Source organism: Pygocentrus nattereri, chromosome 22, assembly GCF_015220715.1.
Source record: "Pygocentrus nattereri isolate fPygNat1 chromosome 22, fPygNat1.pri, whole genome shotgun sequence".
NCBI lineage: Eukaryota > Metazoa > Chordata > Actinopteri > Characiformes > Serrasalmidae > Pygocentrus > Pygocentrus nattereri.
Genome location: NC_051232.1, coordinates 15,146,695 through 15,161,063, shown reverse-complemented (window position 1 = coordinate 15,161,063; position 14,369 = coordinate 15,146,695). Strand labels below are relative to the sequence as shown.

The following is a 14,369-nucleotide window of genomic DNA, read 5'->3' as shown; positions in this document are numbered from 1 at the left end:
CTTGTAGCTCACTGAAGCAAACAGATAAATCTGATCGTAAATGCAGATTCTAGTTTTAATCCATATCCCATTTGATCTCTTTGATCTGAATTTAGGGAGTTCATGCCAGCTGATGTTCACACCATCATTAAAACAAAAGAAATACATATCAAATACTAAGAAAAAATCATGTTAAAATTGAAAAGATTCAGCTTTTAACACATTTTCAGCTGTGTTCTAATACTGTTGGACCCTTTTCTATCTACTTATGCCAATAAATAAATATTGGTAAGACATCTATATGTATTAACATTACAGAGAAATATTGCATTCATTATATGTATCAATTGCAGACATTTTTAACACAGAAGACTAGCATCTCCTAAATGTTCTGCTCTTCCAGAATACAATACTTCATCAGATAGGTCAAATCTAAACAGTCATCCAATACTGATCTATTTTTATTTGTTGTTTGCCATTACTGACATGATTCTGAAATCATCTTGCATCCCTATTTCTTTTATAGTTATTCTCTTATAATTTGAATTAGCAAAAAGAAAACCTGTTATTTACATTTTTGCCAGTGTACTTAACTGTGTTTGCATGTAGCAAAACAATTGTAATAACTCTGGACTCTTAGGAGTTAAAGGCAGAAAGTGCAGCTAAGTTTTTTTAAACCCCCTCCTCTCTTAGCCCACTGGCCATTAAACTAAGTGTGTTGACAGGTGCTACAGGACAGGGAAGAGGATAAGGGGAACGAGTGACTCTGTGTATGTTGGGGGGGTTAAGATTATGTATGTGTGGTGAGGGGCTTACAAAAAGAGCATGAGTTGAAGTGGCCTCATGCTTATAAAAATGTTTTTTAAACACAGCTGATGAGTTATGGCAGGTGCATAGCCATACTATTACTGCTGCATAGCTTCAGCACATGTTCATTTGTACCCCTTGACCTCTTTCTGCATTAATGTCCACAGTGAGCTGCAACACAACTCTGTAGGAGCAAACATGGTTAAGCCCTGGCAGAGTTGTAGCTCTGTGTGGGTTGAGAGATGCCTGTTTAATGGTTGACCCATAGAGTCAATAGCATTAGCTGGTATTAATTTCAATGGGATTTACTCATATGCTTTGGCTGTTGTAGCCAACTGCTAGAGTGGCTGCTGTTGTTATATAATAGTGTTTAAGTTCAACAGAAGACTTCATTTTGTGCAATATTTTTTTCAGTGCAAAGGAGTAGGAGGTTGCTTCTAGCATATCTATGGCATTATTTATATTTTGGCTACTAAACTACTCCATAAGACAAAGGATCCAGCATGATGCCGTCTTCAGACAACAGAAGCCTACAGAAACTTAGTTGCAGTGCTATCATGAAAGCTTTTTCAACATGGTCATAGACATCAACATGCTCTTCTGGCTGATGTTACATTTACTACATGTGCAGTATCTCACAAAAGTGAGTGCACCCCTCACATTTCTGCAAATATTTTATTACATCTTTTGATTGGACAACACTATAGAAATGAAACTTGTTTATAACAAAGTAGTCAGTGTGCAGCTTGTATAGCAGTATAGATTTACTGGCCTCTGAAAAGAACTCAACACACAGCCATTGATGTCTAAATAGCTGGCAATACAAGTCCACCTCACAGTCAACATGTCCAAATTGTGCTCAAAGTGTCAATATTTTGTGTGACCACAATTAATATCTTGCGCTGCCTTCACCTTCTTGGGCATGGAATTCACCAGATCTGCACAGGTTGCTACTGGAATCCTCTTTCAGTCCTCCATGATGACATCACAGAGCTGGTGGATGTTTGACACCTTGCGCTCCTCCACCTTTTGCTTGAGGATGCCCCACAGGTGCTATATTGGGTTTAGGTCTGAAAACATACTGATGGCAGTCCATCACCTTTACCTTCAGCAAGGCAGTTATCATCTTGGAGTTGTGTTTGGGGTCATTGTCGTGTTGGAAAACTGCCATGCAGCGCAGTTTCTGAAGGGATGGGATCATGCTCTGCTTCAGAACGTCACAATACATGTTTCCCTCAATGAACTGCATCAGCTTCAGAAGAGGCTTCCTTCTGGTACTACGGCCATGCAGACTGAGTAGACTATTGACCTCCCTCTTCTTCAACCTCTGCAGCAATGCTGGTAGCACTCGTGTCTATTTTTTGAAGCCAACCTCTGGATATGACACTGAACACATGGACTCAACTTCCTTGGTCGACCCTGCCCAGGCCTGTTCCAAGTGGAACCTGTTCTGGAAAACCACTGTGTGACCTTGGCCACAGTGCTATTGCTCAGTTTCAGGGTGTTAGCAGTCTTATAGCCTAGGCGTCTTTGTGCAACAATTCTATTTCTCACATCCTCAGAGAGTTCTTTGCCATGAGGTGCCATGTTGAATATACAAATAATACCCAAAACACCTAATTTACACTGGAACCTTGCAACTCTAACGAGTCACATGACATCAGGGAGGGACAACGACACAACTGGGCACAATCTGGACATGTTCACTTTCAGGTGGACTCATTTGTGTAGACATTAATAGCTATGTGTTGAGTTCTTTTCAGAGGACAGTAAATCTATACTGCTATACAAGCTGTGCACTGACTACTTTAAGTTATATCCGAGTTTCATTTCTATAGTGTCGTCCCATGAAAAGATAGAATAAAATATTTGCAGAAATGTGAGGGCTATATTCTGTGGAGCTGTGGAGCTTATAGTAGACTCACAGACCTGTTCATTTAAAAAATATGCTTAGTACATGTATGTACTGTTTGTCTACACACCCCTGTTCAAATGCCAGGTTTTTGTGATGTAAAAAAATGACAGCAAGACAAATCATCTTACAACTTTTTCCACTTTTAATGTGACCTATAACCTGTACAATGCAATTGAAAAACAAACAGAAATCTTTCAGGGAGGTGAAGTAAAAATAAACAACTGAGATAATGTGGATGCATAAGTGTGCACACCCTTTTATAACTGGGGGTGTGGCTGTGTTGAGATTTAACCAATTACATTCAAACTCATGTTAAATTGGAGTCAGCACACACCTGTTAAAGTGCCTCTGATCAACCCCAAATAAAGTTCAGCTGTTCTAGTAGGCTTGTCCTGACATTTTTATAGCCACATCTTCCAGCACAAGCCATGGTCCGCAAAGAGCTGCTAGAGCATCAGAAGGATCTCATTATTCAAAGATATCAGTTAGGTGAAGGCTACAAAAGAATTTCCAAATCATTAAATATACCATGGAACACAGTGAAGACTATCATCAAGTGCAGAAAACCTGGCACAACAGTGACATTACCAAGAACAGGACATCTGTCCAAAATTGATGATAAGACAAGAAGAAAACTGGTCAGGGAGGCTGCCAAGAGGCCGACAGCAACACTGAAGGAGCTGCAAGAATTTCTGGCAAGTAATGGCTGTGCAGTACATGTGATAACAATCTCTCATCTTCTTCATATGTCTGGGCTATGGGGTAGGGTGGCAAGACGAAAGCCTTGTCTTTCAAAGAAAAACATACAAGCCCGTCATAATTTGGCAAAAAGACATCTGAAATCTCCCAAACGCATGTGGTCTGATGAAACCAAGGTTGAACTTTTTGGACATAATTCCAAAAGGTATATTTGGTGCAAAAACAACACTGCTCATCACCAAAAGAACACCATACCTACAGTGAAGCATGGTGGTGGCATGCTTTGGGGCTGTTTTTCTTCAGCTGGAACTGGGGCCTTAGTCAGGGTGGACGGAATTATGAACAGTTCCAAATACCAGTCAGTGTTGGCACAAAACCTTCGGCCTTCTGTTAGAAAGCTGAAGATGAAGAGGAACTTCATCTTTCAGCACGACAATGACCCAAAGCATACATCTAAATCAACAAAAGAATGGCTTCACCAGAATAAGATTAAGACTTTGGAATGGCCCAGCCAGAGTACAGACCTGAATCCCATCAAACATCTGTGGGGTGATCTGAAGAGGGCTGTGCACAGGAGATGCCCTCGCAATCTGTCAGATTTGGAGCGTATTGCAAAGAAGAGTGGGCAAATATTGCCACATCAAGATGTGCCACACTGATAGGCTCCTACCCAAAAAGACTGAGTGCTGTAATAAAAGCCAAAGGTGCTGCAACAAAGTATTAGTTTAAGGGTGTGCATATTTATGCAACCAGGTTATTTTCAGTTTATTTTATATTTTTCCAATGTAAAGGTTTCTGTTTGTTTTTCAATTGCATTGTACACGTTATAGGTCACATTAAAGGTGGAAACAGTTGTGAAATTATTTGTCTTGCTGTCATTTTTTTACATCACAAAAACCTGGCATTTGAACAGGGGTGTGTAGACTTTTTATATCCACTGTAATCTGTAGTGTATGGTTGATTGCCATGGACAGTAACTTCCCTATAAAAAAAGACAATAAAAACCCAAAAAGCTTCAGCATTTGCATTTGCTGATTGTCTTCCTTTATAAATGTGTGAACAATTTACATTTCTTTTCAAAGAACAGCAATACTAAATTGTTGAAACAAAGAAATTATTGTCTGTCATAATCAACCATATGCTACATACAGCAGATAAAGAAAACTGGATTATTCATTAAATTAATAAATGGACTATTTATTCATTTAGTTTGTAAGCAGAAAAAATATAAAATATATAAATAGTAAACACAAAATTTGTAGAATGTGATCTTTAATATCTATTTGCTATCTTAAGAGTCACTTATGCTATTAGTAAATTTACATTGGCGGCCATACAATTTCTATCTTTAGAGTCACTTATGCTATTAGAATATTTACATTTGTGTCATACTTGCTAAAATAAGAGTACACAGGAGTTAATTTAACATTTATGGAGTTTATGTGACTATGCTGAATGTACTGTGTATGTTTACCGCTCTAGGATTAAAATGCAGATGAGAAGACAAGGACACTTTTATTTTTGAGATGTAACCTTTACGCTCTATGTCCTGAAAGAGGAGAGGCTCTTTTGTCTGTTTAATGTTACTTCCTCACTTCACGGTGAAGTGGAGCAGGCTGCAGGTAGTAAGGACATGAAATCTGGCTCTGGCCACAAGCTGCAGACTGCTAGCGAAATGCCACAGTGACTTTCAACATTCCATAACTTTATGAAATATAGGCCTGCTTATGCTCTTCCATATCAACTGCTCTCATGTCTCATTGGCCACTGATATCAAAATCATATCTGTAATTGGATAATTGCTTTTAAAAATGGGACAGATGCTTGACTGGTTTGTGAAATTTAGTAATATATTTATTGTTCTCTGGAAGAGCATTTTAGGTTAAGTTATACTTTTTTAATCCCGCAAACAGGGAAATTCCACCTCTGCATTTAACCCATCCGTGAAACACTACATACACACTAGGGGGCAGTGAGCACACTTGCCCGGAACGGTGGGCAGCCCTATCCACAGCGCCCAGGGAGCAATTGGGGGTTAGGTGTCTTGCTCAAGGACACCTCAGTCATGGACTGTTGGCACTTGGGATCAAACCAGCAACCTTCTGGTCACAGGGCCAGTTACCTAACCTCCAGCCCATGACTGCCCATGACTTTTGGGCTACTTACTAAAATGTCTGCATTTTGTTTAGCTTACTATATTTGTTACTCTCCGGAAATACATTTAATATTACACTTTAATAAAAATACACATTTTTAGTCCTAATTTTTGCATTATATAAATATGTATCAACATCAGCATATATGTAAGTGAAAAATTCCCATTGCTAGTTTTTGACGAGAATTAGACATGGCACTAAACTAATATCCAGCAGAACATGTTGAACTGGATTTTGTAGGATAAAAGAGAATCCCCTCTGATTCTATAAGATATCTAGCATTAAATATCATGCTAGTGCATTACATTTTCACTATTCATGCATTTTAGTTTTCTTTTTTAAATGAAAGTTTAAAAAACGCTGCAATTTGAGTCAGGTTGTTGTCTTTGTATGTCTATACAGAGTGTTTCAGATCTTAATGAATGTAAAATAAAATAAGAATGATTGATTTAAATTTTAGTTTTTTTATAAAAATGGTATCAACTGATTTTTTATGCTTTAAAGAATTATTTTTTGGTACTTTGAGCAGGTTTTAGGACAAAGGCTTGAAGAGACCACTGCAGAGATCTTGAACGTTAGTGACATTGGATAGTGGGGGCACACAAATTTCATACTTATTAAAACCATTGAGCCAACTAATTTACATTGTCAGTACATGTAGTTTGTTGTTTAATATATACTATTGTGCATAAGTGTATTAATTAATCTATGACTAAAGTAGTGATTCAAGCTAGTGATGCACCAAGATGAAAATTCCTGGTTATAAAAATGAAGTCGTATTGAGCAGAATGCCTTGTTTTAAGCGGTGTCAAACCTGTAGTGCAGAAGTTATTGGGGGTTTGACACTCTAAAGGAAAAGATTCTAAATCTAAATTTTAAATAGTTTTATTGTTTTTGCCCCCCCCCCCATCTGAGGTCTATTAAAACTTACCTTCAAGTACTTCTAGACAATCAAATAACCAGAGAGCAGTGGTAAAAAAACAGATTTTAATCAGTGTTCCTCACTTTTATCATCATTAAAATTTTCAGCTGAAAACTGAAAGTGTCATTTTTGATCATTTTAAGCTGAAACGTTTTGATAACTGAAATTTCGATACATCCTTAAGTAAACCAATTAATTTTTATTAAAATAATTAAAAATAATAATGAAAATTAGGATGGTGCTGTGAAGGATAAAAATTATGTTGTGCCAGCAATTTCTCTTTTTCAGCCTGACATAGGAATTAAACAGAAAGATATGTGGGCTGCTTCTTTTTACCTTCTGTGTGGTTTATACACTTGGGAGGAGACCAAATGGAGGGGAAATGTGAGTGTGGTTGAAGCTGTAAATATTCCTTGAATATTGTGGGCATATGCTGTGTTTTCCAGGTTATTAGGCACACTATCTTGTACCTGCACTCACTAGCCATTTTATCAGTTTTATGACATGTTGTGACACAATATGTCAAGATATATATTTTGTAAAAAAACAAAAAGTGCCACGTTTAAAAAAATACCCCTTCAAAAAAATACTGTGAATATAATGATTTATATTTATCATTTCATATCCTGTGCTGTGCTAAATCTTATTACAGGACCGATTATGCTCTCTTTCTAATGAAAAATAGAGGTGGGAAGTTTTAAGTACTGAGGATAGGCTCATAAAAGCATATTGTGACATAATTTATCATGAAAAACGATAAATATTGTCATATTGCCGAGACGTAGTGGTAGATCATTCTCAATACAGCAGTGACACCACTATGGTATTGACAAGTTAATATGTCTTCATCAGACGCAGCACTGTTTTGGGGTTTTTACACACTTTAATGTCACTTGAAGGCCACCGACTGAAACTGTCCAGCCAACAGTGGCTCAATTGAAAGGCTAGGACTTGACTAACAAGATGCGCATGGCAAAAAGTGAGCTATAATCTCTAAATGTACGCTTGCAAGGTGTACCGCCAAGGTAGGTATGTCTAATAAAGTCGCTAAAAGACGGAGGACTCTGTTGATTGAAGGCCATACGAACTTTCAGTGTATATAAAATGCATCTTTGTTCATTGGAGTCTACATGTTGCTTCCTCATTCCTCTTAAGCATACAGTTTTTGGGGTGTGGAAGAGCTTGAGGAAATATTTGCGTGTGGGAACATGTGTGAGAGTGAAAGTGTTGGTCTTTAGAGTTCTGCTGGCATTCAAAAGCCTTCTTGGTGTTTGTGCACTGTAATTTTGGTAACTGTGGTTCCTTTAGTTTAGGACATTTGGAACTGGCAATAAGAGCAGCATATAAACAGTAAGAAACATTAAAGGGCCTTATAAACCCTATTTGAGTCTTTAGACTTTTTGTTGTCCTGCTGAACTCTTACACTAACATATCAACCATGCAGGTCCAGCTGGAAGACTCATTGAGAAGGCTTACCACTCTGGAATGATCAACCCAAATCACCAGTGGCAGAAGCTGACACACAACGGTCCCATTGCCCAGTTTGAGTATCAAATCCGGGTAACTTGTGAGGAACACTACTATGGCTTTGGCTGCAACAAGTTCTGCCGGCCACGGGACGAGTTCTTTGGACATTACACTTGTGACCAGAATGGCAATAAGACCTGCCTAGAAGGATGGATGGGCCCTGACTGCAACACAGGTAAGCTAGGCAAAGAGATCCAGTCTGAACCAGTCCCCTATTTCAGTCCTGTTTACATGCCCTCACCAGCTTGCTCTCACTAGTTCTGCCTTGGGGGAATCTAAGACTCCATCTTTACAGACCAGGTAAAAAAATGGCAGACTAAGCTGTTTGTAAGCCAGACATTTAATTTACAATACTAAATTTGGCTTACTGTAGAAAACTACTCCATAAGCTAAAAGTAATTTTGTTACATTGCTTGGCTAACTTGCTAGTTAGCAAGCGAATGGCTACAGTTAGCAACAATAAAGAAAGAAGAGGAATGTAGCACATTTCTCATAGTTAACCTGAAGGTTATGCCAGACAAAGCAAAATGCCAGACAAAGCAAAAACAAAACTAAGTTTGCTGAGCAAGCTAATTTGGTAGGTGCTAGGTGCTTTTTGCTTTGGTGTCAGTGCGGGTGTGTTACAAAGAGTATGTCAATGTAGTATAAGTCTCCTGAAACTCACTGTAAATCTGTCCACAATTGAAAAGTAACAATTCTCCACAGTTCTTTTTTTGCTCATAAAATCTTATCAGTCCACAAAAAGGATCAAAGTAGTTATAGTTTTGGGACCTGTGTTATTCCTTAAAAAAAGCTATTAAGTGGGTGCAGGAGCCATTTTAGAAGGCAGGAGAGGGTGGTTTGGCTTCTGATTCTATTATGTAAAGCTCCTGCCAATGGAGAACGCTGAGGTTAATGTGCCTCAAGGCTTGACGACAGGCCTCAAATTAGATTGAGCTTGAATGGGCTCTGTGGGTGGATTAGGGATTTGATAGATACCCCCTTACATTCCAGAAACATTCCCATGGGTGAGGGGAGAACAGCATGGTCTGACATCGTACAATGCAGATGGACAGACCACAAACTTATGTTTTTTCTCTCCTTCTCTCCTTGATTTCCCTACTTCTTTTTCACCAGCTATCTGCAGGCAGGGATGTAGCATCGAGCATGGATCCTGCAAACTACCAGGAGACTGCGAGTGAGTCACTTTATCCGCCTCTTCTTTATGATACAATTAACATTTTGAAAGAATTCTTGTCTGCAAGTTCCCAGACAGTCTGTATGGGTTTTTTTGTTCGTCGTCTTGGCCATGTTGCTTGGCTACTTGACATTTTGAGCTTTCGGGTAATTTAAGCCTTATTGAAGAGTGGGAGTAGAAACAGTACAGGCTCAGAGTCTCCTCTTGCAGCTGACTGCCAGGCTGTAGAGCTCCAGAGAGTGCGTCATGGTCAAATCCTAACAGAATGTTGTCTCCTGCCTGCTCTGCCAGTCTCTGAGAGCAGCTCCAGTTCTCTTCCTGTCCAAAGACAATGAAAAGCACAGCCTGTTGACATTCTATTCTAGCACTGGCAAAATGGCACTTGGGGTAGTGTCAGTAATGGCATGTTGTTGAGTGGGCCAGAGAGCACTAAATGTGGTCCAATTTAACCAACATTGTTGTTGGTTTGTTGTCTATTTTTCCACTTCTTTATGGCAAATGCACAACATTTATCAGTAGGTCAAGCAGAATACTTAATTGGCCTTTAAAATGCACTGCTTGTTCAGTTAATGGTTTATGAATTCGGCCCTAAAGAAATTGTATAGTAATTCTGAGTGTACGTGAGTTTGTGGTGTTCTAGTTCTAAACCTTGCGCTTATTTTCATATGAAACAAGGATCCATGACGAAAACAACTCAAACTTACTGGGTCATTGAATGCAGCATAGCAATGATTTATGGTTAATGTTGTAGATTAGGATAACAGAATTAAGACGCTGCTAACTTGCATGCAGTTAACTGCACATACTTCTTGATATTCAAATTACCCAAAATTGCCATCCAAGATATGTTTGGTGTCCAACCACTGATTCTTCAGATGTGTGCTGAAGCTATGTTATGTAGACTAATGTAATGTAAGTAGAATTGGCAAACTGCTTACCTAAACCATCTTATTTCAACCATGTTGAGTATCTCAAACTAACTTGCTCAGGTTGACATACAGTGTCAAATATACTGTTGACATGGCATGCTGTTATCTGTAAAAATGTAGAGACAAAGTTCAGGCTTCAAGGTTGCTGCTACTACTGTATACATTTTATAGAAAAAAAAAACATTTAAGCTCTCTCTGAGACACTAAAAAAATTCAAGCATGCAGTGTGTTACCATGGTAGCCGTAAGTTTTCATGACCTCCATGACTTCCATGACTCCAGTCAAAGATTAAAGAAGCAAACTTTGGACGCTAAACATGTCATGGCAGATATATGACTTCTGGGGTAAGGAGAAAATGGTGTAAAAATTTGGGCTGAACCAACTTTTTAATATTTAGTTCACTCAGAAGGTGGCTGTTACTATGTGTTCAGAAGGCAATTTCTGCATACCTCAAAGAATACTTATCAAAGTAAATGATCCAGTCATAAAGACGTGTCATGTATAACTCGTTTGTGTCAAGGAGAGAAGAGAAACTGTGAGCTCATAAACTTCTTATGCAACTTGCAAGCTGGGTGTTCTCCGCAAGTTGTGGCATGCTCTGCCTTAGTTATTAAAGAGTTTTCCCTATTTCAGTAAATGTTCAAATGATTGGTAATCAACAGTTTGGCTATCATGACTTACTATTGCTGAGAACTGTTAAAAATAAATAAGAATTTAGCATTGTCTTTTGAGCTGAACTAAAGCAATTACACATCTTCAGCCAAGGGTGATACAGTCTAATTGTCAACTTGGCTGTTATGTTGAAAAGTTGACTAACTGCAGGCAAGAGGATTAAAGCCAGCAAAGTTTTTACATTGTCCTTTCTGCAGAATCCTGGGCTGTTGTCTTGTAGCTGTTGAAGTCTATAATCAGGAAAAGCTGAATGCATTTTTGGGTAACTGTTATTTTCAAACTGACTTGCAGCACCATTAATGTGTCATTTGTTTGACCACTGCCTAGAAGTCATACTGGTGATGTGTGGTTGAATTTATAGTGTTTGTTTGACCTGGTCAGCGGCCTCAGGCAAATGAAGCTTTAGGGTTAGAACTTGGTCTAGGCCAGCTTTGTCCAACTTTGCTGAAAGCGTCCCTGTTTACTTAAGTTAATTTCTCATCCTTAGTATTACTTAATCTGCGTGCAAAGGCACCTTTTAAAAAAGTGATTATGCACGCAGTAACAGCTCTGGGTTGCACTTGGCAATGTAATTTCCATATTTAAAGTTATTTGCACAGCCATTGAATTGCAAGGCACTTCAGTCCATCCTAAACTTGAAATGTCAAGGCCTTTTGGAGTGATTTTTTTTTTCTGCCAGTTTACTACCAGTTGTACACTTCCCACTCTTGAAGAGTTTGGTGAGAGAAAAGGAAGAGTGAGTAAACCGCTGACCGGAAACGTTTTCAAATATTTTTTTTTCTCATGGAGAAGGCTTTGCTAACATTTAAGAATAGCCCTCTTTAATCAGTGACTGAGGTTTACTTAACCACCGTGTTTATTTTTACAGCTGAGCCGCTGCCCCAAGCTAATTGTTTTCTTTTTATCCCAGAGGGCAGTCTGTTTTCCTGCTGCAGAATTCTCAAGAGAGTCACTAACTCATCAGTATACTCTGTAGAAGAGCTTTTTTTCCATTTTTAATTGGTCAAAGAAGCACTATTTAATTACAGTTGCATTTGGCCTAAAAGGAAGAGCATTGAAAAGCTGTCACTATAGCTTTTTTAGAAGGCTTTTAATTAGGAGCTAAGAGGTACCCTGTGGTCAAAGTGTCTTTCTCTTGCCTTGTCCTGATGGGGACTCACTACAAGGGAATGAGGTGGAGTTCCAATGGGCTGTCTTTAAATATACAACTGCAACTAAGCAGATACTGTGTGATTTTCATGTGCATTTTTAATGCTAAAGGTTAGGTTTGAATACAATTTACCTTACCCTGTGAAAGTCAGAACCTTCTTCCATTTATTTAACTTTCAGTCAAAGCAGTCGTCTTGACAGCTACACATGGTTTCTGACCCGTAGCGTTGAGATGTCTTCCCACAGTGGAAATATGGACAGAAGCACCTGTGGATTTTTTGAGATCTGAAGCAAGATCAAGAGGTTGATTTTCAAAGACAAAAGCTTTAGAACTGTTTTTCTGATGGTGACAATTTTGGTCTACTAGGTCTTGCATGGATTTACATAGAAGTCCCATTTTCTCTTTGTCTTTTTTGAACTTTTTTTTTTCATTTATCTTTTTTGTTAGTCCTTTCCTTATGCAAGTGGATTTTATTATGTCTCCTAAACAGTGAATAAATTCACCTTATTTAAAAAATGAAGAGTGGTTACTGGTAAAACTGCAGGTCATCAGTATTGGTTGATGTTATTGGCCATGCAATATATCGATTGTGCTCTATTTCGTCACACATCTATAAATGCACAGGCAGAGTTCGAATTACACAAGGACATTGGGGCAAGGGCAGTGTCATATTCATAGATACTTGCTCTTCACAATGCATGAATATGAGAGAGAACAGCTTGAAGCCCCATTTAGTGTCAGCTGTTATCAAGAACCCCACAAAACGCTTGTAGTGCCCACCAAGCCCAGTGTTAAGTACAGTAAGTACTATTGTGCATAAATTCTGTACATTATTTATTGCCTGTCTGTCTAATTTAACATACTGCAACATCTCTAGTCACTCTAGATGCACACACACACACACACACACACACACACACACACACACACACACACACACACACACATCACCGCAGCTGTCAGAACAGCCCTAGAGCCAAGAAACCGCACTCAAACTGAAACAAAGTGTCTTGCCACAGGCTAATATTAACTCAGTTAAGGGGCCCAGAGGAGTTTTAAAAGCTGGTGTTTGTTGTTTGCATGGTTTGGTGCTAAATAGTTTACAAACCAGTAGAAGCTGTCAACCCTTTGTTTCCCCCCAGTGAACCATGGCGGTGTTTTAAGTCTGTTGTCTAAAAGGGAAGCCGTAAACTTTCTATGTATGTCTTGAAATAATACATCTTGGCCTGTGGTGTGAGAAATGCTTCAAGAGAGCCTTTTTTCTTTTTTTTTCTTTTTTTTGAGTAGGATTGTCATATGGCCCCATTTAGGCCTCGCTCTGAAGATTTTTCTGTCAAAGTCAAAGTGTTCTTGTTGACTGTTCATAGTAGCCATGCATCAATGTGTATGCCAGTGTATGATGAACGATTGTGCATATGTTTGTGTCATTCCTCCATAGCTGTCTGTATGGCTGGCAGGGCCTGTATTGTGATAAGTGCATCCCTCATCCTGGCTGTGTGCATGGAACATGTGTAGAACCATGGCAGTGCCTCTGTGACACCAACTGGGGCGGACAACTCTGTAATAAAGGTGCTTGATTTCTCTTGTGTGTAACTAGAGCAATGCTAATGCAAGAGTTTAGTTCCCTAAAAGAGTTCCCTAAAAGAAAAAAACTTTCAGTGAATGAAAGCTATTGATACTAATCCATCAAAATCTTTTTGCCATCTTTACTTTTGAAAATTTAATCTCATTGAACACTTTATCAGGCACACCTACCAAATAGTTGCTTTGTATATCTACAGTTACATTTGTTGCTGCACAGTTTCTCAGCCTCCCCATCAAGCAGTGCAAATGGACCACCTTAGCATCACCAAATATTGTTTAGGTGATCATTTTCAGCATAATAGTGATACCAACATGGCAGTGCCATGTTAATAGGTGTTAAGAAGTTATGAGTGCGTTTCTGATAAAATGACCAGTGAGTATAGGTGTGCCAAATAAATGTGCAACTTGAACCGAGACTCAAAGGGGGAGCCCATCTTTCTTGGGTAAACAACACACAGCAAACCAATAATACATCACAAGCAGTGTGAATAAAGAACAAGGTAATGCATTTACTACAGTGAATATTGAATAAATAAAAACATCATCATGTCATTGAACTAAAGTATTAAGATTACGCAAGGACAACCGATGACTACAGTTGGAGGCCTATGAGAGTAACATGATAAAGAGATATATGAAAACCACTGACAACTATAGAGCACATATAACAATGTTTTATTTTCTCAGATTTGAACTACTGTGGCACTTACCAGCCCTGTCTGAAAGGAGGGACATGCAGCAACACAGGACCAGACAAATATCAGTGTTCCTGTGCTGATGGCTACTCTGGAACCAACTGTGAGAGAGGTGAGCTCATACATTTATGTCTTTTTATTGAAATATGACTACAGA

The 14,369-nt window shown here is 38.7% G+C and overlaps 1 protein-coding gene across 1 annotated transcript in view; it reads left to right on the top strand.

Moving 5' to 3' along the window:
* Window positions 1-14,369, top strand: part of jag1b (jagged canonical Notch ligand 1b) — a 61,927-nt gene that overhangs the window by 22,430 nt on the left and 25,128 nt on the right. Inside the window, exons 4-7 of the mRNA XM_017721545.2 lie at window positions 7,923-8,180; window positions 9,122-9,182; window positions 13,372-13,502; window positions 14,205-14,324. Coding sequence (XP_017577034.1) covers window positions 7,923-8,180; window positions 9,122-9,182; window positions 13,372-13,502; window positions 14,205-14,324 — 570 coding nt within the window. The remainder of the gene's footprint in view (window positions 1-7,922; window positions 8,181-9,121; window positions 9,183-13,371; window positions 13,503-14,204; window positions 14,325-14,369) is intronic.